The 26,417-nt window shown below is 50.7% G+C and overlaps 1 protein-coding gene across 7 annotated transcripts in view; it reads left to right on the top strand.

The window, feature by feature from the left end:
* TMEM181 (transmembrane protein 181) overlaps nt 1–26,417 on the top strand; it is a 72,016-nt gene that overhangs the window by 19,254 nt on the left and 26,345 nt on the right. For 2 of the 7 annotated variants that reach the window (XM_082404566.1, XM_082404568.1), the window contains exons 2-4: nt 12,960–13,034; nt 13,557–13,660; nt 25,302–25,357. In XM_082404566.1, the coding sequence (XP_082260692.1) occupies nt 12,960–13,034; nt 13,557–13,660; nt 25,302–25,357 (235 nt within the window). Of the gene's footprint in view, nt 1–3,008; nt 3,177–12,488; nt 12,835–12,959; nt 13,035–13,556; nt 13,661–25,301; nt 25,358–26,417 lie in introns of those variants that run through there. The other 5 variants (XM_082404567.1, XM_082404569.1, XM_082404572.1 and 2 more) reach the window with 4 other exon arrangements.

Raw genomic sequence — 26,417 nt, 5'->3', positions numbered from 1 at the left:
TTCCATATTCAGTGTACTATGTACGTCAGTTTTTCTTTTCAAGAAATCTTCCACTTAGGAGGGTTATGGAACAAATGTTTGTATCCCCTCAAAGTTCATACGTTGAAGTTGTAACCCCCAGCGTGGCTGTATTAGGAGCAAGGAAGTAATTACGGTTCAGTGAGATCGTAAGTGTGGGCCCTGATCTGACAGGGTTATGTCCTTGTGAGAAGAGACAGGAGAGAGCTCGTGCTCTTTCTCTTCCCTCCAGCACACACCAGGGCAAGGCCAGGTGAGGACACAGCAGGAGGGTGGCTGTCTGCAAGCCAGGAAGAGAGCCCTCACCAGAAACTAAATTGGCCAGAACCTGCATCTTGGACTTTTAGCCTCTAGAACTGTGAGGAAATGCACTTCTATTGTGTAAGCCTCTCGCTCTGCATTTTGTTGTGGCAGCCCCAGGTAAGACAGTAGGCTGGGGGAACTGGAATAAGTTGTTTCTGTTTCTTAACTCAGTGCTCAGCTGGAGCATGAGTCCTCGGTGTTAGCCATTACTGATTATTATTAATAAGATAGGCAAGGAAATCACGAGAGTGTATCTACAAAATGCTAGATGAATGTCAGTTGCTGAAGTGGGAAGTGAGTTCACGTCTCTTGGAACAGACAGCTGAGTTCCTAGGGTATCACAGCATTTGCAGATGGGCCTCTTGAGTTGTTGCAGTCAACTCTGAAAAACAGCTGTGAGTGGGAGTCAGCAAGCTGCAGACTGGTGGGCTTGACTTTGGTCCTGTTCTAGAAGGAAATTATTTAAAAGGATGGTTTGTTGGCCCTTAGAAAATGAAGTGAACATTAGATATGAGCAGCGTTTTTCTAAGAATAAGTGGTGTCAGGCCAATCTTATTTCTAACATCTTGATCCTTTTTGAAGCAAGGCAGGGTTTCAAATACATATATCCTCATTTACCCATGGGTCAAATTTCCTAATTAAATGAAATTACTGGGGAATACTGTGGACATAGTATAACTGGATTTTAGAAGGTTTTAAAATAAGAACAAAGTTGATAAATGTGCGCTGAGTGTCTCTGTGGTTAGGGACTACAGATGGTGGTCTATTAGCATCTGAGTATCTCTGTGGTTAGAGAGACTACAGCTGGTGGCCCATTTGCATCCGACCTCAGCTGGTTACTGTATCCCTCTCACATTCATCAGTGCATGATACACCAACATTGGAGGTCCCACACTGGGGTCAGGTCATGCTGGGTTCTTATCAGTAGTTCCTGAGAGAATCAGGTAACGTCTTTAGGCCTCAGTTTCCTAGCTCTAAATGAGGACAATGACCACTGATAACTCATCAAGTTGTTAAGAGGATTCACTGGCTCTGGCCTTAGGCTTTGCAGGTGCTCAGCAATTGCCTGTTATCCTCACTGGAGAGCATGAACCTGAGTGGACAGCTGAGGGGACGACCTGAAAATGGAATAATGGGCCCAATGGGTTGAAGCTGCCAAAGGACGAACTCACTCTCAGGCTGATACAGGCTTCACCTGATACATGTTCCCTTCTGAGCTTAGCGAGGGAGCTTGCCAAACAGCAGCACGCTCAGAGGAGGGGAACCTGGAGGTGGACGTGGAGGAGTGTCCTGTGAGGGATGGCTGATGATCAGACCAGCTTCCTCCGAGCCCCAGAATACATGGGTCCCCTGCCTTGGTCACAGACACCTCACAGCACCCATCCGTTTCCTTTCCCATCGCAGTGATGACTGTGGAATTATTTGTTATTCTTCGTTCGCTGGCTGTGTCCTCCACTAGAAGGTTAGTCCCAGGAGGAGAGGGACTTGCCCATGTATTCACCTTGTGTTTCTAGAGCTGAGAGGCGTGCCCGGCCCACACTGAGAGCTCAATTAATGTTGGAAGAACAAATAACTGAGGATAAGAGTGATTGAAGTGATGCTGGGCCGCAGCTCAAGGGAGGACCAACTTCCTGGAGAAGTTACCGGGAGGCAGTTTGGGCCTCAAAGATGTCACCTCTTTTAAAACCTGGAGTCATCGGAAAACAGCAAGGGATCTGCAGGGATGTCTCAGGGAGGCGAGGTGGCTGGCACAGTCCTCAGAGCAGGCATTTCTATATCAGATAATCCTGCTTCAGTTGGGTGGTAAAAACCGGCTGCCTCTGGGCAAATGCCGCCAGCAAATGTGTTTGCTTTCACCCTCAGAGTTTAAAATCTTTTTTGAATTAGTTTTGAACATTTTAGAATCGGAAGGATATCACACGAGAAGTCATATTTGAAGTCAGGCGCTCTCAAAGCGCTGAGTGGCAGCTGCCCCTGTAGACACTGCTGCCCCCTGTCCGCAGAGCTACTGGCGTTTGTGTTCCCTGGTCTTGTCAGGAAGCACCCTCTCCTCCCCACTCCAGAGTGTGTGAAAAAAACTCGAGAAATAGTCTTTTGTCATTCCTAGGATTCTGGCTGCTGCTTTGCCCTGCCTCCACCCCACATCCTTCCTGAGGGACAGCGCTTGCACAGCGGACGGAAAATCTGCACGCTATGGTAGCTGTAATTCAGAAAAGGTTTGCGGGAGAAGCTACCGGAAAGAGCTGGGAAGGCTCTCCTGTCGTCATCACTTGGGGGTGTCAGAGGTTTGCCCTGGCTTTTAACATCTTTGGGGTCACAAACCTCTTTGGGAATATGAAAACTTATAGATACTTCCCCCAGAAAAATGCAGACACCAAGGGGTCTTTCAGACAACGGCAGGGCATTCATAGACTCCCACGGCCTTTCTCATGCCCTGATGCAGGAGGCTGATTGAATTAACGTGCTGTCCCCTCGGCTAGGGACAAGGAGTGAGAGGCCCTTCATTCATTCTCTTGTGAACCCTAGTCTGACCCCCGCCCCCCCCAACCCCCGTCCCAGGGCGGCCTCGGGGCTCCCGGGGCGCAGGGGAGGTGGCCGCGCCGCTGGGCCCCTGCCCGCGGCCTCGAAGCCCCGCCAGCCCGGCCGGCGCCCCTCCCCCGACCCTTCCCCCCGCCGCGCGAGCCGCTTCCGCGCACGTGACCGCGGCCGAGCGTCGGGCTCTGACGAGTTGCGGGGAGCCCGCTGCTCCCGGCCCGCCGTCGCTCCGGCTCCGGCTCCGGCTCCGGCTCCGGCTGCCGCGGCTGCTGTGCCCCGAGCCCGCCCGGCGCAGAGGGCCGGGGCCCCGCGATGGAACCGTGAGTGCAGGCCCGGGCGGCGCGTAGCGGGGTGCGGGGCGGGGGTCCCCCGGGGGGCCCGGGCCCGGACTTGGGGCTCCCGCGTCCCGCTCCCGGGAGCCCTGCCGCGGCCCCCCCCCCACGTGGAGCTCGGGGCGCAGCCGGGCCTTCGTGGGGGTGACTCGGCTCAGGGGCCCCTCCACGGGCCTGCCGGCCCGGCCGGAGTTAGCAGCGGAGACGGGGTCAGGGATCCAGGGCGGGCCTTGGCCCGAGCGCATCTCAGGAAGGCCCTGCGAGGCCAGCACTGGCCCTGCTCGTTCCCGGAGAACCGGGTGACCCCCGTCCTTCCCCAGGGCAGCTCCAAGGAGATGGCTGAGGAGTGGCTTGTCCCTCCCGGAGCCCCCGCCCGGCCTCCCCGCTGGAAAGGTGGTGACACCCTGCCCCGGGCAGTGGCCCTGTTCGTCACCTCTTATGAAAAGCGCCCTGGGCGCCCTGCTGCTTTTTGTGATGGAGCCCAGCGCCAGGTAGAGAGAGGCACTCTCCGTTGGCTTTTCGATGATTTTGCCACGTTGGGAGCCTGCTGCAGCCTCTTTAGATCTCGGGGATACCGAGGTTTATGAGTTTTACAATATGCTGACTTCAGCCCTATTATTTCTGTGAAGTTCAGGGGTTTTAATGAGGAAAAACCCGTCCAGGGCCCCAATGACGCCATCCCTAAAGCTTGCTTTTGATGCAACAGAGTCACCTGGGTGCCCCTCGGGACATCCGGAAAAGGAGGAGAGAGAATTAAAAAGAAGTTTAGCACTTGAGTTGCAAAAGGTGGCGAGAAGGGTTGCCGGGAGTCTCTGCAGCGTGTAGCAGCGTCTGTGACCAGAGGTTTGGCGGGCAGGTTCCCACAACTGAAGGCGGCCTTAAGACGGGACTGTGTGAGTTTCTCTGTGCATTTGAGGTTTTAGAGGTTTGCAGTGGACCCCTGCTGATTTCTCTGACTGTGGACATAGAGACGCAAGATCTGGGCGTGTTGCCTGAATGCAAACACGTGTGGTGGAAGGAAAGGTTTTTCCTCCTGCTTCTGTAGAAGTTTCGGACTTGATCACTTTAGCACAACATACGAAAGCTGACTTGCACAAAATGTCAGTCCCAGATGGGCGTTACAGAGGTCTTTCTTTTAATTAAACCCTAGACAGAGATAGGCCAGCAGTACTGCCTCTGTCCAGCTCCGGCGGCGCCATTCATTTGTGGTAGATGTGAATAGCACCGCTGGGAATGCTGCGTGAAGTTGTGACCTTGTGGCGGAGTGACACGTAGCATGTTTAGGAGGTCCTCGCATTCCGAGTCTCGTTGGGGCCGCACCGCAGAGCAGCCGGGGTGGCGCGTGGTGGCGTGATCTCCCCAGGACGTGGAGAGGCAGAGAGTTTGAAGCCGTCGGGGTGGTAGCTGACGGCAGTCCGTGTCTCCTGCGGGAGTCCTGTGCTCTGTTACTTGACAGCCAAGTAGACCAGGCTGAGCCAGTAACTAACGGAGGAGCTATAAAACCACAGTTTGAATGAAGGACTTGAGTGGAGGCTTCGAGTTGCTCCGCCCCGCGGAGGGTAGGCCATGCAGATGCCCTCCTGTTGAGCAAGGGGCCAGGGCTGTGCTTATCTGGAGGTCAGCCAGCGACCGTCGTCCAGCGCTCAGAACAGCATGGACCTGCAAATCACAAAAAGTCCTTGGCAGCCAATAAACATCCTACCAAAACAAAAAAAAAAGCCTGAAAATCTGAAGCGTGTACGGGACTTCAGTGCCTGGTAGGGTCAAAGTGCTCTTGTTGGCAGATGTGACACGGAGTCCCGTGGTGACAAAGGTGAGAAGTGACAGGAGCGGGAAGAGAAGCCAGGAGAAAGAACGGGCTGGGGGAGATTGGAAGAGAACAGAGTGGCCTGCAGGAGCATGCTTAGGGGCTGGGGGATTCACGCAGGTCCGTTGCACTGACCTCCCTGTTCAGGTGCAGCCCAGGCTGTTCTTTTCAAGAGGGCAGGAGAGATTGCCACCAAAACCAGTCAGAAAAAAAGAGTTCCCAGTTCTAAAAACTTTATGCTTAAGTTTCCTGCAAACTCCATTCCTTTTCTGATGATGCCAGGGAAGCAAGAGACGCTGAGAGTTCGGGGGGGCGGGGAGGATGGGGTGGGGCGTGTCTCAATCAGTTGCTAAATGTGACTAACAGAACACCTGTTTGAGCTGTTCCTGCGTGGGCCCTGCTTGGCCGAGATTTCTCAGGTTCATTTGTTTCTTTGCTCTCAACTAACATATCTCTGCAAACTTCAGTCAGGTTGCCTCTTGTGTGTGTCTTGATTGGTATTTACAGCCAGTTTTTAAAGAGTGTGTTTTACACGTCTCCTTCATCCTGGGTGCATTTAAGTGCAGAAATGTGTTGTTTAGACTTCTTTTCTGCAGCAGCGAAGGGGTGGCACAAATTAGCACGGTGGAGTCCTGCTGTTGTTGCTGTGGCCCAGGCCTTCTGAGCGTCCTGGTGCTTGAGGAGACAGCAGACCTGGGTCAGAATCCTGGTCCTGCAGCCGTAGAGTTGTTTAGGATTGCGTCCCTTAGGATAATTTTTCTTCTGAGCCGGAAGGATCTCTAAAGCTAATGAAAGATGACGTAGCGTTTACCGTGTACCAGGTACTGCGGCGGCACTTCATGTACGTCATTTCACGTAAGCCTCATAACCACCCTTCCCATGAAGAAGTTTCTCTTATCCCAGTGTTACAGATGAGAAAACGGGGGTGCAGAGAAGTCAAGTGCGTTTCTCCAGGTCATGGCTAGTAAGTCACAGAAGATGGAAGCCCGGGAGTGGGCTCCAGGGCCCACAGTCTTGAGGTCGATATACTCCCCTGCCTCAGTAACAGCTGGCCCTGACTGAGTGTTAGAAAGGCTCCCGTGTCATAAACCCGCTTCACTGTCACAGCAGCCCTCGGCGGTGGGGTCCCTCAGTTCCCTGAATTTTACAGTTCAGGAACCAGAGGCCCCGGGAGGTGACGTTGTTCCCCCCAGGTCACCCTGCTGGTCAGTGGTGCAGGGGCCTTCCAGCCCAGGCAGTCGGCCTCCAGAGCCCGAGTTCTTAACCACCGGGCCGCGCTGCCCAGCACGTGGCCGGCTTCTTTGTTCCGTTTGCCATGGGAAGGGTATTCGATGACCTGACCAGCGCGCTCCTGGCTGTGAGTCACTGGGCTTGCGGCCTGGCAAGGATACACATGAGTTCGTGGTTCCTTGAGGGGCTTAGAACATCGTTCATTAAAATACTTTTTGAGGTCGTTGGGCCTTGAATGTTTGTATAATGGCTTTTCTGAATAACTAAAGATAATTTTTCTGTGATATATTCAAGTGGGTTGATTGAAATTTCAGAATTCCTATTCTGTTCTTCTTCTCAGAGTTTCTCCCTCTCAAACCCCATTAAATGGTAGGTTATTTAAAAAGGAAAGTTTGGTGAGGGGACCAAAGAGTGAGAGAGTGGTGGGCCTCCTTTCCACCCCTGACCTTGTGGATTCAAATCCCACCTCTGTCTCCTGCTGACCGTGACCTCAGCGGGTGTATACTTTCCCCAGCCTCTATTTTCCCATATATAAAATGGGCTGATGATACCTGCCTCACAGGGAGGCACCTGGCTGGGTACCAAGTAGGTGCATAGGGAACACTGACCCCTCCTGCCCTTTCCTGCAGCTGGTTGGGTTCTGAACCAGAGGAGGGGACGTTTTACACAGTGGATCATCAGGGATATCGATTGGATGAAAACTGAGATTAAAAAAAAAAAAGGGGACAGGGGAAGAGCACAACCATTACTATTAATAACTGACACGATTGAGTTCTTCCTCTGTGCTTACTACACTGTTCTAAGTGTTTCATTTTTCATCTGTGCTCCCACTGGTCCTGTGGGTATCATTCTGCCTGTCTCTGGTTTGCAGACAAGGATGCTGACATCCTGAGAAGTTACCTGGTTGCCCAGGGAAGTGGGGGAGCCAGGATTTGAACCCAGCCTGACGGGCACCAGGCCAGTGCTCTGGGCCCCGGGAGACAAATGATTTTTATACAGATTGTGAGAAAAATAAAATCCTAACTAAAACTTGAGAACAGACTGAGAGATCAAAAAATCCCTTTCCACTGCCCAGACTCTAATTTTTTTTTTTTAATTTATTTATTTTTTTTATTTATTTGTATGGCTGTGTTGGGTCTTCATTTCTGTGTGAGGGCTTTCTCTAGTTGTGGCAAGCGGGGGCCACTCTTCATCGCGGTGCGCGGGCCTCTCACTATCGCGGCCTCTCTTGTTGCGGAGCACAGGCTCCAGACGCGCAGGCTCAGTAATTGTGGCTCACGGGCCCAGTTGCTCCGCGGCATGTGGGATCTTCCCAGGCCAGGGCTCGAACCCGTGTCCCCTGCATTGGCAGGCAGATTCTCAACCACTGCGCCACCAGGGAAGCCCAAGACTCTAATTTTTTAATTCTAAAGTGGGAAATATGGGTATGAGGTGAGCAAACAGCAAAATTTGTAATCCCGAAACTGTTTCAGTCTTACCTGCCTGCTGTACCGTGACTTGATGAGCTGAGACAAAATATGTAATTCTGTGGTGTCATAAAGATGCTTCAAAATTGGACAAGATCCATGATGGCATTTTTCTGGGAAAGAAGTCTTCAGATTGAATATCTGTCAGTGCTTGCTTTGGTTTTCAAAAAAAAAAAAAACACACAACGTGATTCTGAGACCCCTGCAGCCCCTGGTGCTGTTTTCTCCTGCCCGGCTGCATGCTGGTCGTCCCTGGGGCTCCGTCAAAGGCAGAGGTTGTGGTGCTGGTTTCCTCCTATCCTGCTCTCCGCATCACTTAGAGACGCACCTCGAGGCGTTTTCTCGCCTTCTCTGCTCACCCGAGTTCTGTCCATTTCATGGTCATTCTGCTCCAGGCCCATAAAGAGGCTCATCGAGTGCTTGCCTCCCCTACAGTTTCTTTCTAGTGCTGCTTTATTAACTCCTGTGAGACCTGCGTGGGAGGGAAAAGTGCTTAGTGGGAAAAGGAGTGTTGGCTGCGGCCTGTCAGGAGCGCTCGATGGCCCTAATGGGGACACGGGCTTTCCCGCTGGCCGGTGAAGGAAGGGGCGTCTGACCAAGGGTGTGACCTCAGTGGGAGGTCAGGGGTCTGGCTTTTGATGCGTCACACTTGAGATGCCTACCAGATATCCAAGTGGAGATGTCAAGTAGGCTTTTCATGTAAGTCCAGAGTCCAGCTGGGCTGAGATAAGAATGTGGAATTGCTCGCATGTGCATTGTCTCTAAAGCCTGAAACAGGATGAGATCACCTGGGGAGTGAGAGTAGAGAAGAGAGGCCTAGAACAGCATCACGCCAAGGAGCCCCAGCAAGGCGAAGATGGTGCTCGCCTGTGGAGAGCCCTACAGAATAGCTTTCCAGCCATTCTCTCATGGGAATGGATGGCTCCAAAGCTTCACCTTCCTTGGAAGCAGTCTCTTGGAAGTGGTTATGAATATGCATCATGGGGGGGAAGGCAGGGCTTACAGTGATTTGGATTAAAGCTGCAATTTTGGACGTTGGCTTTCCAAGAAAAGTGTTTTTAGTTTCTCTAGGAAATGTGTCTGTGATATTGTAAATTACCCATGAAAATTGAGATTAATTTAGAAGGAACCTAAAGAGTACAAGCTGGTGCCAAGGCGACAGTCTGTTCCACTGCATTTGAAAGGTCTTCCAAGGGCATGGGGGCTCCAAAGAGACCAGAATTTTCGAGTGTGTGTTTTAGATGCCTGAGTGTGGAAAGATCCATGGACCTGGAGAGGAAGACTGATGTATGGGACCCATCAAGAGAAGAAAAAGAGAGACACTGATCATGAGCTGGCAGGGTTTTGTAGGAAGTCTTCCTGCCGTGGTTATCTAGGTAGACGATTGCGTCGGCAGCTGTGCTTGACCTGGCCAGGTTGCATGGGGAGATGGGGAGCCCTTTCCCCGTTGCCAAGCATCTCACCACCAATTTGAGGGAACTACATGAACACTTAGGAGAAAACTAATAAAAGTTGAGTCGAATAGATGTTTTCTGAATGCGCACCACGTGTCTGCCTGGTGTCCATGTGGGTGGACCGATGCTTTAGTTTCAAGCACTCAGCTGTGTAGTGCAGACCACACAGGTTGTAGTGGTTTAAAGGCCTGGGCAGCCATGAGAGGTGGAGAAGCGAGGGAACGCTTCATGGAGAAGGTGGGACACACAGGTGAGCCATGAATGCTGGGTCTGATTTGGGTAGTTTGGTAGGGAGAAGAGAGAGCATTTCAGATCAGGAGAGCAGTACCTGAATGGGCTAGTCTGGACTCAGGCTTGACCACGGTGGGAAGCTTTATAGAATTTAAGCCCTAAGCCCTGGAGTCTGACGCTTGTGTTTGAAGGCAGCCTCTGCTTTGAGATCTAGGGCAGGTCACCTACCTTGCTGAGCCCGAGCTTTCTCGTCTGTGAGATGGGGCTGTTAGCAGTCCCTACCTGAGAAGGCAGCTGCGGTGACTCAGGAGGTAGTGATTCTCGCAGGGTACATGCAGGACGGTGGGAATTTTGGGGCGGATTTGGGGGCCTCGAAGGCCATAGGAAGGCATTTAAACTCAGTCGAGTTGCTCTCTGTGTCGGGGTAGCACGTTAACAGTGCCGTAGTACCCGCACAGGAAGGCACACGTGGAAGGCCGCTGCAGGGGCTGAGTGGGAGGTGATGAGGGCCTGGACTGCGGGACTGGTGTGCTGGGGGTGGAGAGAAGAGAGGCGTCACCTCTTCCGGGCTGGCTGTGTGGGATGAATGAGAGACGGACGTCGGAGGTGACTCCAGGGTTTCCGGATGTGGGGATGGAGGAAGGGGAGAGGCCGGAAATGGGCAGTGGAAGCAGGTTTTTCGTTTATGTTATTTTGTTTTTTAATGGGTTCAGTCTTAAACCTATTGACCGTGACGGGATGTAGGACTCCTAAGGGAAAGTGTCCTGGGAGCCACGAGTTTTGAGTGGGGTCGGGGCAGGCAGGACGCTGGGGATGGTCCTGGAGGCGGAAGGACCGTTAACGAGGAAGCAGGAGATCCACGGGTGTTGGAGGGTCCGTGTGGGGTCCTGACTCTGGGCTGGAGAGTTCCCAGAAGGGGATGGGCGACTGTAGAGGAGGAGATGAGGGTGCCTCGGAGCCCCCTGGGTGGTCGGCCGCGTCCGTTTTCTGCATCGCAGTCTGGCCTCTGAGCAGAGGTGCTCCTCCCGCTGGTGGCCCGATCACAGGGCGTGAGGGCTGTCTGCTCACGGGGACACGCCCGGCTGTGGGCTGCTGTAGGTTGGCTGGACTGTTCAGCAGGGAGGTGGGATGGGCCGCAGGCAGAGGAGCCGCTGGGTGCCGCATCGGGGCAGGAAACCGGGAGGCGGCGAGCGTGAGACGCTGGGCAAAGCCCGCGGGGGTGGCCGGGCTGGTCTCCGTGAGTCCTCGCCGCCTCGGCTTCTCCAGCCGTCCCGGCGGCGCCCGGGAGTTTTGTGACTGTGGTCAGCCGTGTGGGTCTGTGATTTGTCGGGAATCAGGTGCGGTGCCCGAGGTGCCGGGCGTCTCTGGGTTCTCGGCGAACCGCTTCAGAGCTCTCGGTGACGCGTCGTGAGCAGGCCGGTGGAGAGGGTGGCGTCGCCAGCTGGGTCCTGCAGTCTGGGCGCTGGCCCCCGGCCCGGGACACCGGGGCTGCAGCGTGCCCCCGGCGTGAGGCTGCCTGAGGAGGTGTCCTGCCGCTCGGGAGACGGGGACAGAGGAAACGAGGCCCGTGGCCCACCATGTCCCCAGCGAGCCCTGGTCAGCGGGGCTGGTTGTGCGGTGACATCTGCTCATGCGGGGGCTTGTTTTGCCGCCTCCGTGTCTTTTTTTGTCCAGTTGGGTGAGGCTTGATTACCGAAGCAGGAACGGATCTCATAAATTGGATTGAAGTGGAGGTTTTAAGGAAGGGGAAACGACAGATCTTTATTGAGTTCCCGAGGAGAAAATTGGAAAAATACCCTGGGTGATTCGTGTGCTGCAGGCATTTGATCTTGTGCTGTCGTCTTCCTGAAACCTCTTTCTTCAGCGTTCCTTCTCACCTGCTGAGTAGCTGTGCTTTTATAGTAAATCATTGATAATGCGTTTTGTTGATAATGTTTTAAAAATCAAATTTTAGATATAACTTTTCTTATTCTGTTTTCCTCTGATTCCAAGCCCTCTGTTCTGTGCTTTCACCTCTGCGGGGGAGCCCTTGGTGCCCCTCAGAGCCCCAGGGTCACCCCGGGAGCAGCCCAGGGGGAGGGGGGGCCATGAATGACTTTGTGTAATTTTTTAAAACAACTGTCGATTTACAGAAGAGTGGCAAAGACAGTACCGAGTGTTTCTGCACACCCTTCACGGGGCTTCCCTCGTGTCGGTGTGCAGAACCCGTGGCACGTTTGTTAGCGCTCAGGTCGACATCGGGGCAGTGCCGTCCACACCTGACCGTGTTTGCACGTCCCCAGCATCTCGTCCATTTAGCTTCATGCGCTGTTGCCTCACTTGGAGATGCGCAGCTACGAGAAGTCTTCCCTCCGCAGGGTGTGCTGAGGCCTCTCATGGGAGGGGGAGGAGGGGACAGGGAAGCGACACAGGAGCCCTTCCTCGTGCCAGCCCTGCACTCCACCCAGCTTCCACAGAGGCCCTCCTGGGGTGGGGGTGGGGGGTCCGCTCGCTTCCGTCCTGCTTCCCAGAGCCTCCTTCCAGCAGCGCCGGGACCGCCGAGGGCAGAGCTGTGGCATCTAGGGCAAGAGTCCTGCCGTCTCTAGACCTCGGGCTCCCCGTGTGCAAATCCAAGGAGCCGGACTTCCTCCCTGACGTGATTTCTGGCTCTAATAGTGTAAGGCTTCGGGCCTCTTAGGATCTTCAGGGTCCAAAATCTGAGTTGGGATCAGGCCACTTAATTCACGAGCTCTCGCTCCCCATGCACAGCAGGGTCATTGGTGGTCCAGCCTTCAGACCTGAGTCCCAGAAGGAAAGACACTGGTTGCTTTATTTCTTCGTTGGTCCCGTCACCCAGTGAAGCACGGGGGTGCCGATCTGAAAGTTCACTCACCCAGGCCTGGCAGGAGAGCGCTGACTCAGTGTCAGCAAAGCCACGTCAGAGAGACTCAGGGCCACCTTTGCCCTGAGATGCCGCCCAGCTGGTTTCCAGCTCGGGAAGGGCTGCCTTGGCCGTGTAAGGGAGAGGGTGTGCGTGTGCACACGGCCGTGAACTTGATACCGCAAGAGCAAACGGCCTTCCCTCCCTTTCCGGTTCAGAGCCCGATTCTCCCCCTCCCGGTGGGGGGCTGTTGTCACCTTCCCGAGAGGCAGGCACGAGAAATTCCTCCTGCCCGCTCAGCTCCCCAGACCAGGAAGTGCTGGGCACAGAAAAGGACGTCAGGAGCAAAGCAAGACAGAAACCCCCCTGGCTCTCATCTCTCGGGGTTCTGGGTCTCCTCGGCGGGCTACAGGGTGGGGGACCGGCCTCCCCTTGGTCTCGGGGGAATCGGAGCTGGGCCTGCGCCTGTGTTCCAGCCTGTCTGGGGCTGCCTTTGGGGGCAGCGTTGAGGACCTGCCGCTCTCCAGCGTTTATGTCTGTCCTTCACAGACTTCCCTTTTGTTTCCCGGCTCCTGGTGTAGGGAGTTCTAAAAGAGAGGTGAGACCTACCCCACCACCATTTTTTTCTGACCGAAGAATGAAGTGGGGATAAATAGGAGGGAGCTGATGCTAGGGTGTTAGGACGGACCCTCTGAATCGCTTTCCTATCGGTGTCACTCGCAGAAAACCGCGGCAGCTTGCGGAGTTGCATCAAAAGCAGACCCCAGGTGAAGGCCAGGCTGAGCTTCACCACGACGGGTGAGGCCAGCGAGGGGTCTTAGGTTGTGAGGAGCCCTGGGCAGGAAACACAAAGCTGGGGGCTGGCGGGAAGATCGGCTAGGACACACGATTCCGGGGCGCCTGGAACCTCCAGTCCGGACTTGACTGTGGCATCTGCATGTGAGGAAGTTAGGGCCCTCCCTGCGCCTGGACTCTGCTCTAGCTGCTGAAAATGGGGGTGAGGAGGGGTTCAGCCCCGCTCTGTGGCCTGGCGAACATGCCCCGAGTGGACTTTGAAGCTCCTTCTCCTGCCACGAGGGTGGGGTTTGCCTGGCCCCCTGCGGCATGGCTCTGCCACGAGGGTGGCAGGGCTCTCCCCGTGGAGTGCCAGGCCCAGAACATACCGGAATGGCCCCCACCCCAGCAGTGGTCACTGAGGTTATTTAGGTGCTTTTGTCAGCCGAGTCACCTGGTTTGAGAATAGGTCCTCCTCTGAGGCGAGGGCTCGCAGGTGGGGGAAGCCCTCGCCCTGCCGCCCCTCAGCCCGGCTTCTCCCCGCAGGCTGGCGCCCATGAGGCTGTACACGCTCTCCAAGCGCCACTTCGTCCTCGTGTTCGTCGTCTTCTTCGTCTGTTTCGGCCTGACCGTCTTCGTCGGGATCAGAGGTGAGCAGTTTTCCATTTGTTTTTTTAATTGAAATGTAGTTGGTTTACAATGTTGTGTTAGTTTCCGCTGTACATCAAAGTGATTCAGTTATACATATATATATTCTTTTTCATATTCTTCTCCTTTATGGTTTATTACAGGATATCGCATATAGTTCCCTGTGCTGTATAGTAGGACTTTGTTGTTTATCCATTTTATATGTAATAGTTTGCATCTGCTAATCCCAAACTCCCAATCCAACCCTCTCATGCCTCCTCTCCACCTTGGCAACCAAAGTCTGTGTTATATGTTAGATTCCACATATAAGTGATAGCATATGGTCGTTGTCTTTCTCTTTCTGACTTCATTTAGTATGATAATCTCTAGGTCCATCCATGTAGTTGCAAATGGCATTATTTCATTCTTTTTTGTGGCTGAGTAGTATTCCATTGTATATATGTTCCACATCTTCTTTATCCATTCATCTGTCATTGGACATTTAGGTTGTTTCCAGGTCCTGGCTATTGTAAATAGTGCTGCTATGAACATAGGGGTGCATATATCTTTTTGAATTATAGTTTTGTCCGGATATAAGCATAGGAGTGGGATTGCTGGGTCATAGGACAACTCTGTTTTTAGTTTTTGAGAAACCTCCGTACTGTTCTCCATAGTGGCTGCACCAATTTACATTCCCAGCAACAGTGTAGGTTCCCTTTTCTCCACACCCTCTCCAGCATTTGTTATTTGTAGAGTTTTTAAATGATGGCCATTCTGACTGGTATGAAGTGGTACATCATTGTAGTTTTGATGTTCATTTCTCTAATAATTAGCAATGTTGAGCATCTTTTCATGTGCCTATTGGCCATCTGTATGTCTTCTTTGGAGAAATGTCTATTTAAGTCTTGTGCCCATTTATTGATTGGGCTTTTTTTGTTGTTATTGAGTTGTATGAACTGTTTGTATATTTTGGAAATTAAGACCTTGTCAGTCACATCATTTGCAAATATTTTCTCCTAGTTCATAGATTGTCTTTTCATCTTGTTTATGGTTTCCTTTGCTGTGCAAAAGCTTATAAGTTTAATTAGGTCCCATTTGTTTATTTTTTATTTTATTTCTATTGCCTTGGAAGACTGACCTAAGAAAACATTGCTACAATTTATGTCAGAGAATGTTTTGCCTATATTCTCTTCTAGGAGTTTTATGGTGTCATGTCTCATATTTAAGTCTTTAAGGCATTTTGAGTTTATTTTTGTGTATGATTTGAGGGTGTGTTCTAACTTTATTGATTTACATGCAGCTGTCCAACTTTCCCAGCACCACTTGCTGAATAGGCTGTCTTTTCTCCATTGTATGTACTTGCCTCCCTTGTCAAAGATCAATTGACCATAGGTGTATGGGTTTATTTTTGGGCTCTTTATTCTGTCCCATTGATCCATATGTCTGTTTTTGTGCCAATACCATGCTATTTTGATTACTGTAGCTTTATAGTATTGTCTGAAGTCTGGGAGGGTTATGCCACCAACTTTGTTCTTTTTCCTCAGGATTGCTTTGGCAATTCTGGGTCTTTTATGGTTCCATATAAATTTTAGGATTATTTGTCCTAGTTCTGTAAAAAATGTTATGGGTAATTTGATAGGGATAGCATTAAATCAGTAGATTGCTTTGAGTAGTATGGCCATGTTAACAACATTAATTCTCCTAATCCAAGAACATGGGATATTTTTCCATTTCTTTAAATCATCTTCGGTTTCCTTTATCAATGTTTATAGCTCTCAGGGTACAAGTCTTTTACCTCCTTGGTCAGGTTTATTCCTGAGTTGTTTTTTTTTTAAAATTAATTAATTAATTAATTGATTTTGATTTTATTTTTGGCTGCATTGGGTCTTCGTTGCTGTGCGTGGGCTTTCTCTAGTCGTGGCAAGCGGGGGCTACTCTTCGTTGTGGTGTGCGGGCTTCTCATTGGGGTGGCTTCTCTTGTTGCTGAGCATGGGCTCTAGGCATGCAGACTTCAGTAGTTGTGGCACGCGGGCTCAGTAGTTGTGGCTCGAGGGCTCTAGAGTGCAGGCTCTGTAGTTGTGGCGCATGGGCTTAGTTGTTCCGCGGCATGTGAGATCTTCCTGGAGCAGGGATCGAACCCGTGTCCCCTGCATTGGCAGGTGGATTCTTAACCACTGCGCCACCAGGGAAATCCTGTATTTTATTTTTTTGATGTGATTTTAAAAGGGATTGTTTTTTTACTTTCCCTTTCTGATATTTTATTGTTAGTGTAAATAAATGCAACCAATTTCTGTATGTTAATCTTGTATCCTGCTACCTTGCTGAATTTGTTTATCAGTTCTAATAGTTTTTGCATGGAATCTTTGGGGTTTTCTATAAATAGCATTATGTCATCTGCATATAATGACAGTTTTACCTCTTCCCTTCCAATTTGGATACGCTTTATTTCTTTTTCCTGTCTGATTGCTGTGGCTAGGACTTCCAGTACTCTGTTGAATAGAGGTGGTGAGAGTGGGCATCCTTGTCTTGCTCCAGATTTTAGCCAGAAGGCTTTCACCTTTTCACTGTTGAGTATTATGTTGGCTGTGGGTTTGTCATAAATAGCTTTTATTATGTTGAGGTAGGTTCCCTCTTTACCCACTTTGGTAAGAGTTTTTATCATGGATCGATGTTGAATTTTATCAAATGCTTTTTCTGCATCTGTTGAGATGATCATGTGGTTTTTGTCTTTTGTTGATGTGGAGTATCACATTGATTGATTTGTGTGTGTTGAACCATCCTTGTTACCCTGGGATGAATCTCACTTGGTCATGGTGTATGATCTTTTTTATATGTTGCTGGATTTGGTTTGCTAATATTTTGTTGAGAATTTTTGCATCTATATTCATCAAAGGTATTGGCCTGTAATTTTCTTTTTTGGTGGTGTCTTTGTCCGGTTTTGGTATCACGGTGGTGGTGTCTTCATAGAATGACTTTGGGACTGTTCCCTGAGGTGAGGAACAGTTTTTGACCATCTTATCATTTATGGTTACCTTGGTGCAGTGCCATTCAGCCTGGCCCAGCTGTACCCACTTGCTCTCACCCCCTAACGGCCCCATCATGGAGGGTGGCACTCGGAGGGTTGACCCTGGTCCTGCCCTGCACAGCAGCCAGGGCCTACACCCAGCTTGGCAGCGCCAGGCGGCCTTGACCATGTACCCTGTGTTGAAAGAGTTGTGTTCCAGGACCTGCCTGGGTGCTGGGGAATCCAGAACGTGCTGGCTGATTGGGGAGCCGGGCCGTATAAATGGTTCCAGTGCAGCAGATTCTGGGGAGGGGGTGAGATAGCGGTGAGCACGGGCGGGGATGGCCGCTGTGGCGACGCCCGGAGCAGGAGGGAGCCTGCAGGTGCTGTTTGAGGGGAAGAGCCACCCATCACCATCTGAGCTTCGAAAATGCCTCTGAAATCATCCAGTCCAGCCCCCTTTCACACAGATGGGAAACGGAGAACCAAAGTCAGGTTTCCAGAAACCCAGGTCTCTTCAGTCCAGGGGTAGGAGATCAGGAGCCTGCCTAGGCTGTTCCTCCTGCCCTCCTAAATACCTTTTCCAGTGAGGGTAGTTTATTTAACTACAGCACTTAACATTAAAGTGTGAATGACAGTTGGGCTTAACCTGTCCCAGAGGCAGTTGTGCCTCAAAAGGCTGGTTTCTTGACCTGAACTGAAGCTTAGGTAGTGAATGGGCTGAGGAAGCTGGGGGAGAGGGTGGTTATTTAGGTGCCATTTGCCTCCTGCTGATGAAGATGAGGATGGTGACCACAGCAGTTGTGTCCAGCCTCCTCTTTTTCTCCCCGTGAATTCACCAAGGAATCCCAATTACATGAGTCACAGCACGAGACACCTCGGTTATCTTACTTGATTTTCACAACTGTCCTTTAAGATTGGTAGAGGAGGCATTAGTATTCTCCTGGGTCTCCAGTCCCACAGCACTTCAGCCCACTCTTGTTTCCTTAAGCACCAACATCCATGATTATATGAAACCTTCTCCACTCTTGCAGAAATGAAAAGTGTTGCACCAAGGCTGAGATGAAAAAGACCATGTCAGGATTCCCATATCCGTTTCCTTCTGTAGAGCACTAGCGTTAGCAGGTTCTCCAGAGAAACAGACCAATATGTATATATGGAACAGAACCAGATCTGTTTATATAGATTCAGGTACATAGTTTTATTGTAAGGAATTGGCTCACGTGATTATGGACGCTGAGAAGTCCCCAGATCTGCATTCAGCAAGGTGGAGACTCAGGATTGCCAGTGGTGTAAGTTCCAGTCTGAGCCCAAGTCCATCCAAATGCAGGAGAAGACTGATGTCCCAGCTTGAAGACAGTCAGGGAAGGAGAGCAAATTCTTCCTCGCTCACTCAGCCTTTTTGCTGTATTCAGGCCTTCAGTGAATTGACTGAGGCCTACCCACACTGGGGAGGGAAGCCCGCTTTACTCAGCTACCCATTCAAATGTTCATCTCATCCAGAAACCCTCAGTGCACAATTAGAATAATGTTCAACCAGATATCTGGGCACACCATGGCGCATAAACCTCACAAGTCCACCCCCTGTCAACTTGGCATCCATGCACGTCTCCTTAAACCATACCTGATCTCCAAATAAAGACAGTAACAAGGTCATTGTTCCTTCTGACATGATAACAACTACCCTGCATATAACCCGAAACTCACTACCCCTTCCGCAGGAGAGCAGGTAGGGTCCTTGAGTTTACTCTTCTTCGTATCCTATAACTTAAATACTGTGATATAAAGGCAATAATACAGCTTCTGTTACTTGATAAGGGAATAAGAGAGGGAAAAAAAAAAGGTATTTGCTTAGTATATGTATTTATGCACGCAGACATACTCATGACAAAGTAAGGAGGAAATATTCATGAAAGTTAAAAAGTCCTTGTGTCTGTAACTAGTCAGGTGGTCATAGCTGCTATTTATAACTACCTTATTCCATGATCTGTTTCACATTTCATTTGCCTTCAGTAAGCACCTCAGTTGGTCGTGGTTCTTTACCTGGTGGGATGACCCAAACCTTCACTCCTGAAGAGTCTGGGCCATTAGTATTCCTGCCTGAATTGGGTTGTTGTAGTTCTCCATTGACCTTAATCCCAGGGCCTGGTAATACTGAGAGATGCCCTAAGCGATCTCCTTAGATGTACTCCTCCCTGCCTCCAGTGTGGAGTAGGGGTGCACTTCCCCCTTGGTGGTCAGGGTCAGTCACCCCGGCCTGCACAGGAACTCCCTGCTTTGCCTGTCGATTCCGAGGCATGAGGAGCCCATGGTAGCCGGGTGGCAGCGTTAATTCCAGTTCTGTGTCTCCAGGTCGAAGCATTTCTCCCTATGGAACTAAGACCTCTAGAGCATCAGCCTGTGGGAAGAGCAAGCATAAATTTTGCTAGTGGGTCGCCTGGGTAATGGTAGTGCCATGTCCATTTCCACCCCTTGATTCCTGGACCTGTGTATACCTGCTGGCTATGGGAGAATTGGCTCCATGTAACTGGACACCAAATCCACACCCAGAGTGTCTGTTGCAGTCAGGACAGGACAGTGCCCCTTCCACGATGGAAGTGGTCCAGTGTGATCAACCCGCCGCCAGGTCGCTGGCTGTTGGCCGCGGGGAAGGGTGTGATGTCGGGCTCAGTGCTGATCTCTGCTGCTGGCAGGTTGGGCCCTCAGCGGTGGCCGTAGCCAGGTCGGCCTTGGTGAGTGACGTCCACGTTGCCCAGCCCAGTGTCACCTCCATCCCTGCTGTTGTGGCCCCTTTGTTCACGAGCCCATTGGGCGATGACGGGGTGGATACCGATCCACAGAGTGGATCATTCTCTCCACGTGATGACTCAGGTCCTCTTCTGCTGAGGTCACCCTTTGCTGAGGTCACCCTTTGCTGAGGTCACCCTTTGGCGAGCATTCACGTGGGACACAAACATCTTTACCTTTTCTGCCCATTCGTAGAGGTCGAGCCACATACCTCTTCCCCAGATTTCTTTGTCACCAGTTTTCCAATCACGTTCCTTCTGAGTATCTGACCGTCCAGCAAGCCAGTGGCCACAGCCCAAGAACTGGTAAACAGTTGCACATCAGGCCATTTCTCCCTCCAAGCAACCTGAACAGCCAGGTGCAGAGCTCCAGGTTCTGCCCACTGCGGGGATTTCCGTCAGCTTGTCCTTCAGGGGTGTCCAGGGAGGGGCTGTGGCTCTGCAGCCGTCCACTGGGGGGCGGCGTCCGCACATCGGGCCGAACCCCGGCCCCGTCTTCCCTTCCCCGGCCGCTCAGGGCGGGGAGCTCCCCGTGAGGCCATGGGTGCGGGCTGGGAGGAGGAGGCAGTGTCGCGGGGTTGGGGGCCGCGGCATTGGGGCCACTTGCTCGTGCGCCTTGAGCCTTCAGGGCCTGCCCGGGCGGATCACGCATGTAGCGCTGCCACTCGATGGTGGGGGGCTGCTGTGCACGTCCGGCCTTACGGCTGATGGGTCAGGCAACACCCGGGTCCTGAGGGGCAGCTCAGGCCACGTGGTGACTTGCTGGTCCGTGGTTAAGCGTTCAGTCTGTTTCGGGCCGAGAGCTGCTTCTCAAAAGGAGAGTGGTTGTCTGTGGAGGATGGCAGGGCTTTGCTCCAGAACCCGACGGGCGTGCACTGAGGTTCATCCACCAGAGGCTCCAGACAGCATCCCTGTGTGCCGTTGGTGCTTCAGGCACCGCTGGATCCGCCGGATCACGTGACCCGAGCGGAGACCAGCTCCCGTGGGGGCCTGACCCGTGAGGAGCCTCCTCTTGTTCTGGGCCCCACTCCAACCCGGCAGCTTTTCGGGTCACTAGGTAGATAGGCCAGAGTGTTACACCCAGATTAGGAGCACGTCGCCTCCGAAATCCAAAAGGGGCCCACTAGGCATTGTATCTCCGTTTTGGTTGTAGGAGGGACCAGATACAGCAACTTATCTCTCACCTCAGAAGGGATCTCTCGACATGGCTCTCACCACTGGACCCCTATCAATTTCACTGAGGTAGAAGGCACATGAATCTTAATTGGATTTATTTCCCACCCTCTGACGCCAAATGTTTTACCAGTAAGTGCAGAGTAGCTGCTACTTTTTGCTCAGTAGGTCCAGTCAGCATGATCTCATCAATGTAATGGGCCAGTGTGATGGCGTGTGGAAGGGAAAGATGATCGAGATCTCTGTGAGCTAAGTCGTGACATGGGGCTGGAGAGTTGATACAGCTTGAGGTAGGGCAGCGAAGGAGTAGTGCTGGCTTTGACAGCGGGAAGCAAACTGCTTCTGGTGGGCCTTACTGTCAGGGATGGAGAGAGAGGCGTTTGCCTGACCAGTAGCTGCATCTCAGGCACCAGAGGATGTGTGGATTTGCTCAAGCAGTGGAACCCCATCTGGTACAGCAGCCTCAATTGGAATCACCACCTGCTTAAGCTTCTGCACAGGCCAAATAGGTGAGTTGAATGGGGATGTGGTGGGCATCTTTCAAGCCCTTGATGGTAGCACTAATGTCTGCAATCCCTCCAGAAATGCGATATTGTTTTGGTTTAGTATTTTCATAGGTAGAGGCAGTTCTAGTGCTTTTTCCACCATAATAGCCCTCACTCCACAAGTCAGGGAACCAATGTGGCGGTCTGACAGCTGCTGAGTATTTCGATTCAAATTACGCATTCTGGAACTGGGGAATTAACCACAGGATGGGTTTGGGGACCCACTGCGCCCATTGTGACACATACCTGAGCTAGAACCCCGCTGATCACCTGGGCCCCATAGGTCCCTCCTCCCGTGGAGCCCACTGATCACCTGGGCTCCATGGGTCCCTCCTCCCGTGGAGCCCAGTGACGTTTCGGATCTCCTGAAATTAGTGTCAGCTCAGAGCCAGTGTCCAGTCATTCCGAAAACGTCTGATTTTTTTCCCTTGATGCATTTGTCCTGGTAAAAGGCTATAGGTTTCTTTGGGCGAATGATTAACAGTATAAATGCTCGGCAGTGTACTGGGGTGCTTTCTTAAGGGGACCCAACCTTCCCTTTGTTCAAGGACCTTTGGGTCTGTAAACTGGCTCAAATCTGGAAACTACTGATGAGTTGTCATTCTCTGTTTTTATGATACAGGTTAGGCTGTTCACTTGACCTAGAACTTTCCTGCTTATGCAGATCAAGTAATGATTTGGTAGGCTTCCTATGTCTTTCACTTCTAGGAACACCATGATCAGTTAGCTAACGCCGTAGGTCTGCAGGAATCGGGCTATTCTGACTGCTGCTGTGCCTCTGCTGTCCATTATGTGAGCTCACCCACCTCATCTCACACGGCCCCGCCACTGCTGGGATCCAGTTATTCCTACTTCATGTTGTTTTCCCAACTCAGGGACTGCAGTTCCCATGGTAAAGCCTGGCCTGCAGAGAAGGGCAGTCATAGAGCTCTTTAAGGATGCTCGGGTCTCCCCTCACAAATTTATTTCTCACAGTAGTGGTGAAAGGTATGTCTTCTGGAATCTCCCAGTAGGTCTTAAATGACAGAGCCACCCTAGCAATCCAACTCCCTAAGCCTCTGATTCCCCTCCTCTGCATTAAACCTGGGCAGGTGCAGCGTTTCTAATTCACTCGCTGGGAACCACCTTTTGGTCCACGTTTTAGCCAACCACCCAATCAACTACCCAATCAGACCCAATCCTTTCCAACTACCTGAGCTACAACTTTCAGTGCAGAATCTCTTTTTAGTGAGCCCACATCCGTTAAGTTTGGCCTGAGACAACCTTATGTTCCTTCCACCATTATCCCATACGTGTTCCCTGGGCTTCTGTCTGTATAAATCGGAAAACTCAAATAGTTCTTCTGGAGTGCAGCACATGTCGTCATGGGTCACGTGCCTCACCTCTGGGCCTGCTGGGGTGTGAGTCTAGTTATAGGTCTAGAGGTGAAGAGGGGTGGGGGGTGGGTCCCGAGGAGGACCAGCGTCGTCCTGCCCGGCAGCTGCCTCAGTGGAGGCCACGACTGATTCCTTAGGCGATGCAGGGCTAATCCCACAGGAGGAGGTGGGAAGGCCACTTCCACCGGGAATGGGGAGAACTTCCACTGGGAAAGGACTCATGAGAATTGAGCAGCTCCATGTCCCCAGCTTCATCAGGATCTTCCTGCACGTCCCCGGAACAGGATCCCGTTCTCTCCCAGTCAACGCAGTCACTTTAGCATCGAGACACCCTGCGAGGCTGGGAGTTCAGTGGTGTAATTCAGCCAGTTGCTGGATGAGATTCCGGTTTGATTTTCAGCAGTCTCAGCACTGTGGCCGTAGGAAATAAGGGTCTCCTTCAGGGCACACATAGAAGCTTTCAGATCGTGGGTGTGGCACTTGAGCTGGGAATTCAAATCCCTGAGCTCATCCTTTTCTTTCACCACTTTGTCCAGTGACGTTAGGAGCAACCAGCGAGCCTCATTACGTTTGTTAGTTTTCCAAGCATGTTCTAAAGTATCGTAAACAGAGTCACTTACCTCCTTGCTTCTCATAGTAAATGGTTGATTAGGAGTGTCTAATGGAAATATTTTGCATATGTTCATGAGCTCTCAGTGCTCTCCTTACTACTGAACATACAGTCATTAGCGTCTTTAATCAGGTTAGAGAACCAATTCCAGAAACCCCAGAACCAGGATAGAATACTCACCCTTAACATGCTGTTCCTCTAGAACCACTCTTGGTACCAAAATCTGTGTTAGTCTGGGTTCTCCAGAGAAACTGAACCGATAGGAGATACAGAGAGAGAGATGGCGGTGGGGGGCGGGGGCGGATGAGAGAGAGAGATTTTATTATAAGGAAGTGTCTCACATGACTATGGAGACCGAGAAGCTGCACGGTTTGCAGTCGGCAAGCTGGAGACCCAGGAAAGCCGATGGTGTAAGTGTTCCTGCGTCTGAAGACAGGTGAAGACTCATGTACCAGCTTGAAGACAGAGAGCCCCGAGGAAGAGAGCAAATTCTCCCTTACTCAGCCTTTTGCTCTGTTCAAGCCTTCAGTGATTTGGGTGAGGCCCACCCACATTGGGAGGGCAGTCTGCTTTACTTAGTCTACTGATTCAAGAGGTACTCTCATCCAGAAACACCCTCACAGACGCACCCAGAGTAATGTTTAGCCAGTTATCTGGGCACCGTGTGGCCCAGTCGATTAGACACACAAGTCCTCTGCTCCTAGTTAACTTTCTATAGTCAGGTTATTAGGATTTCAGAGTTCAGAGTGCCCAAGGGACCACTGGGTCAGTCACCTCGTTTTGCAGATGAGGAAATGAGGTCCAGAAAGCCTGTTAGCTGAGACTCGAGTCTAGACTTTCCTGACTCCCCGTTCTCAGTTCTTCCTGAGAAGCCAGGCTGCCTTACTTCCTGGGACAGGAGTGCACTCCGATTGTGAATCCGTTGGAAATAAGCCTTTCTGGGACTTCCCTGGTGGCGCAGTGGTTAAGAATCCACCTGCCAATGCAGGGGACATGGGTTGGAGCCCTGGTCCGGGAAGTTCCCACATGCCGCAGAGCAACTAAGCCCGCGAGCCACAACTACTGAGCCTGCGTGCCACAACTACTGGAGCCCGTGCGCCTAGAGCCCGTGCTCCACAGCAAGAGAAGCCACCACAATGAGAAGCCTGCGCACCGCAGTGAGGAGTAGCCCCCTCTCGCCGAAACTAGAGAAAGCCTGCGCGCAGCAACGAAGACCCAATGCAGCCAAAAATAAATAAATAAATAAATAAATTTATTTTTTTTAAAAAAAGAGAAATAAGCCTCTCTGTGGGTGCACGCCTCCTTCCTACCCGGAGACATCTCTGCTCAGCCTGCAAGAATGTGCCCCAGAGACATGCTTCTGCAGTGGTTGAGGTTTGTACTCAGGTATCTCCTCCTCCAAGTGGAGGGTGGTTGGCAACAGGCTGGGCGTGGCCTCGGAGGCAGCCGGAACACTGGCTGCGAGGGTTTGCTTCAGAACAAACCCGGTTGTAAATGAAATCAGGTTCACAGTGTTTCCTTTGACTACTTCTTTTAAGGCCAAAGCTCTGAAATATCACAGTGTAAGAGTCTATGAAGCTTGTTTATGTTATTTTGGGAAAAGCCTTGAGTATATTGTTAGTATATATACTTTTCTTTTTAATATCCTCAACTTAATAATTTGGAAGATTGGATTAATTGGATGAATGGATAAATGTGTCTTAATTTTTTTTAGCAGAAATCTTTATACAAAATATATAGATAGTGTCTGTGTCGTTAATGCTTTCTTGGATCCACGCCCTCCAGAGAGAGCCTTCCCAGAGAGCAAGGGAGGGGGTCTGCACACACAGAGCCCCATGGACGTCGTGTGCATTGCATGGGGTCATGTTGTGTTCACCTGCGTTGGGTGGTTAGCATGTGCAGCAGAGTGGGTACTGTGTGCCTGTGTTCCTATGTTTGTATGTTTTACACGTATATGTGTGTGTGTGTTTATGTGCGTGTATATGTGTGTGTGTGTGTGTATATATATATATATATATATATATATATATATATATAAAACCTTCAAAGATAGACCAGGAAAAAGACTACCTCTGTATAATATATGAGTGTTTCTTGGCATTTGAAAAAATTCAACATTAATTATCAATATAGTTATAACCTGCTTTTTTCTTTCTCTGTTACACTTTAGGACCCAAAGTGATCCAGACTTCTGCAGCTAATTTTTCACTAAATAATAGCAAAGAGGTAAGACTGGGTCTAAGGGTCACTAAGAAATGGTCCTGCTTAAAGTGTCATTAAGGTCAAACCCACCCCCCTTGCCCGGCAGCTTGCTTCTCGGGCAACACACATTTCTCACTCTACCGTCAGCTGCTGGCCTCTGGGTCCTCGTTTGCTAAAATTTACCTTTTCTGCTGTAATAGTTACCTGAGTGCTGAGAAAGGATGGTGATGTTACCTCTTAGGGAGCAGCAATTCATTTCCAAAGGCTGGTTAACTCCTCCTGATTCCTCCCGTGTGCAAGACTTATTAGATTATAAATTCTAACGATGCTCACTTAGGTTTCTGACTCTTTTTTATTATATTTGCCTAAGTTAAGAAGTGGTCTTTATGTCAGGTTTCTAACAGTAACAGTTTTTTTCTAATGATTGTTTGGTATTTCTTGCATGAACTCAGTTTAAATGAAAAATCCTGTTTCTTTTCTTTTTTAAAAAATAAAATGTGCCTTGATTCTTCACCATCTTTAGAGAAAAACAGAGGTCCTTCCACTTGGAAAATTTTGGTTTTCTTTAATAAATGCTAACTTTTGTGAGAGCCCAAACAACTAAGCCTTTTCTTTTTCTGATATTGAAGTATCTTCATCTATAAACTGAAAGCAGTCGTCCCACATTCTTACTGCCTTGTAAGGTGTGTGGCTTAAATCTGATTATTTGACCCCAATACCCCGCCACCACCCCACCCCCGTCTTCGTTCTCCCAGCTCCCTGCTAGGTTTCCACCTCCGATTCTCAAAAAAGCAAACGGAGAAAAATGTCCAAAAACTTACCTTTTGGGCCCTTGTTTGACCTATCATCACTTTTTTTTTTTTGGCATTTCTTTATTTTCCTTAACTCTCAGATTGAGGATCTATTTGAAGAGGTGCTGCCATAGGGTTTCCTGACCATAGTTTGGTCTTTTAAAATTTCCGTCTCAGGATGTAAGTCCTTTTTTGACACTGAAAATAGCAGCTGTCTCCCGGAACTGACTCGCTTCCAAAAGATGGTCCTCACTTCTGAAAGGCTATATAGATCATCCTCCAGTTGGTTTCAT

The sequence above is a fragment of the Balaenoptera borealis genome (genome assembly GCF_965194805.1).
Source record: "Balaenoptera borealis genome assembly, chromosome: 9".
In the NCBI taxonomy this organism is placed as follows: Eukaryota; Metazoa; Chordata; class Mammalia; order Artiodactyla; family Balaenopteridae; genus Balaenoptera; species Balaenoptera borealis.
The sequence above is the reverse complement of the archived record's forward strand: the minus strand, read 5'-3'. Positions and strand labels throughout refer to the sequence as shown.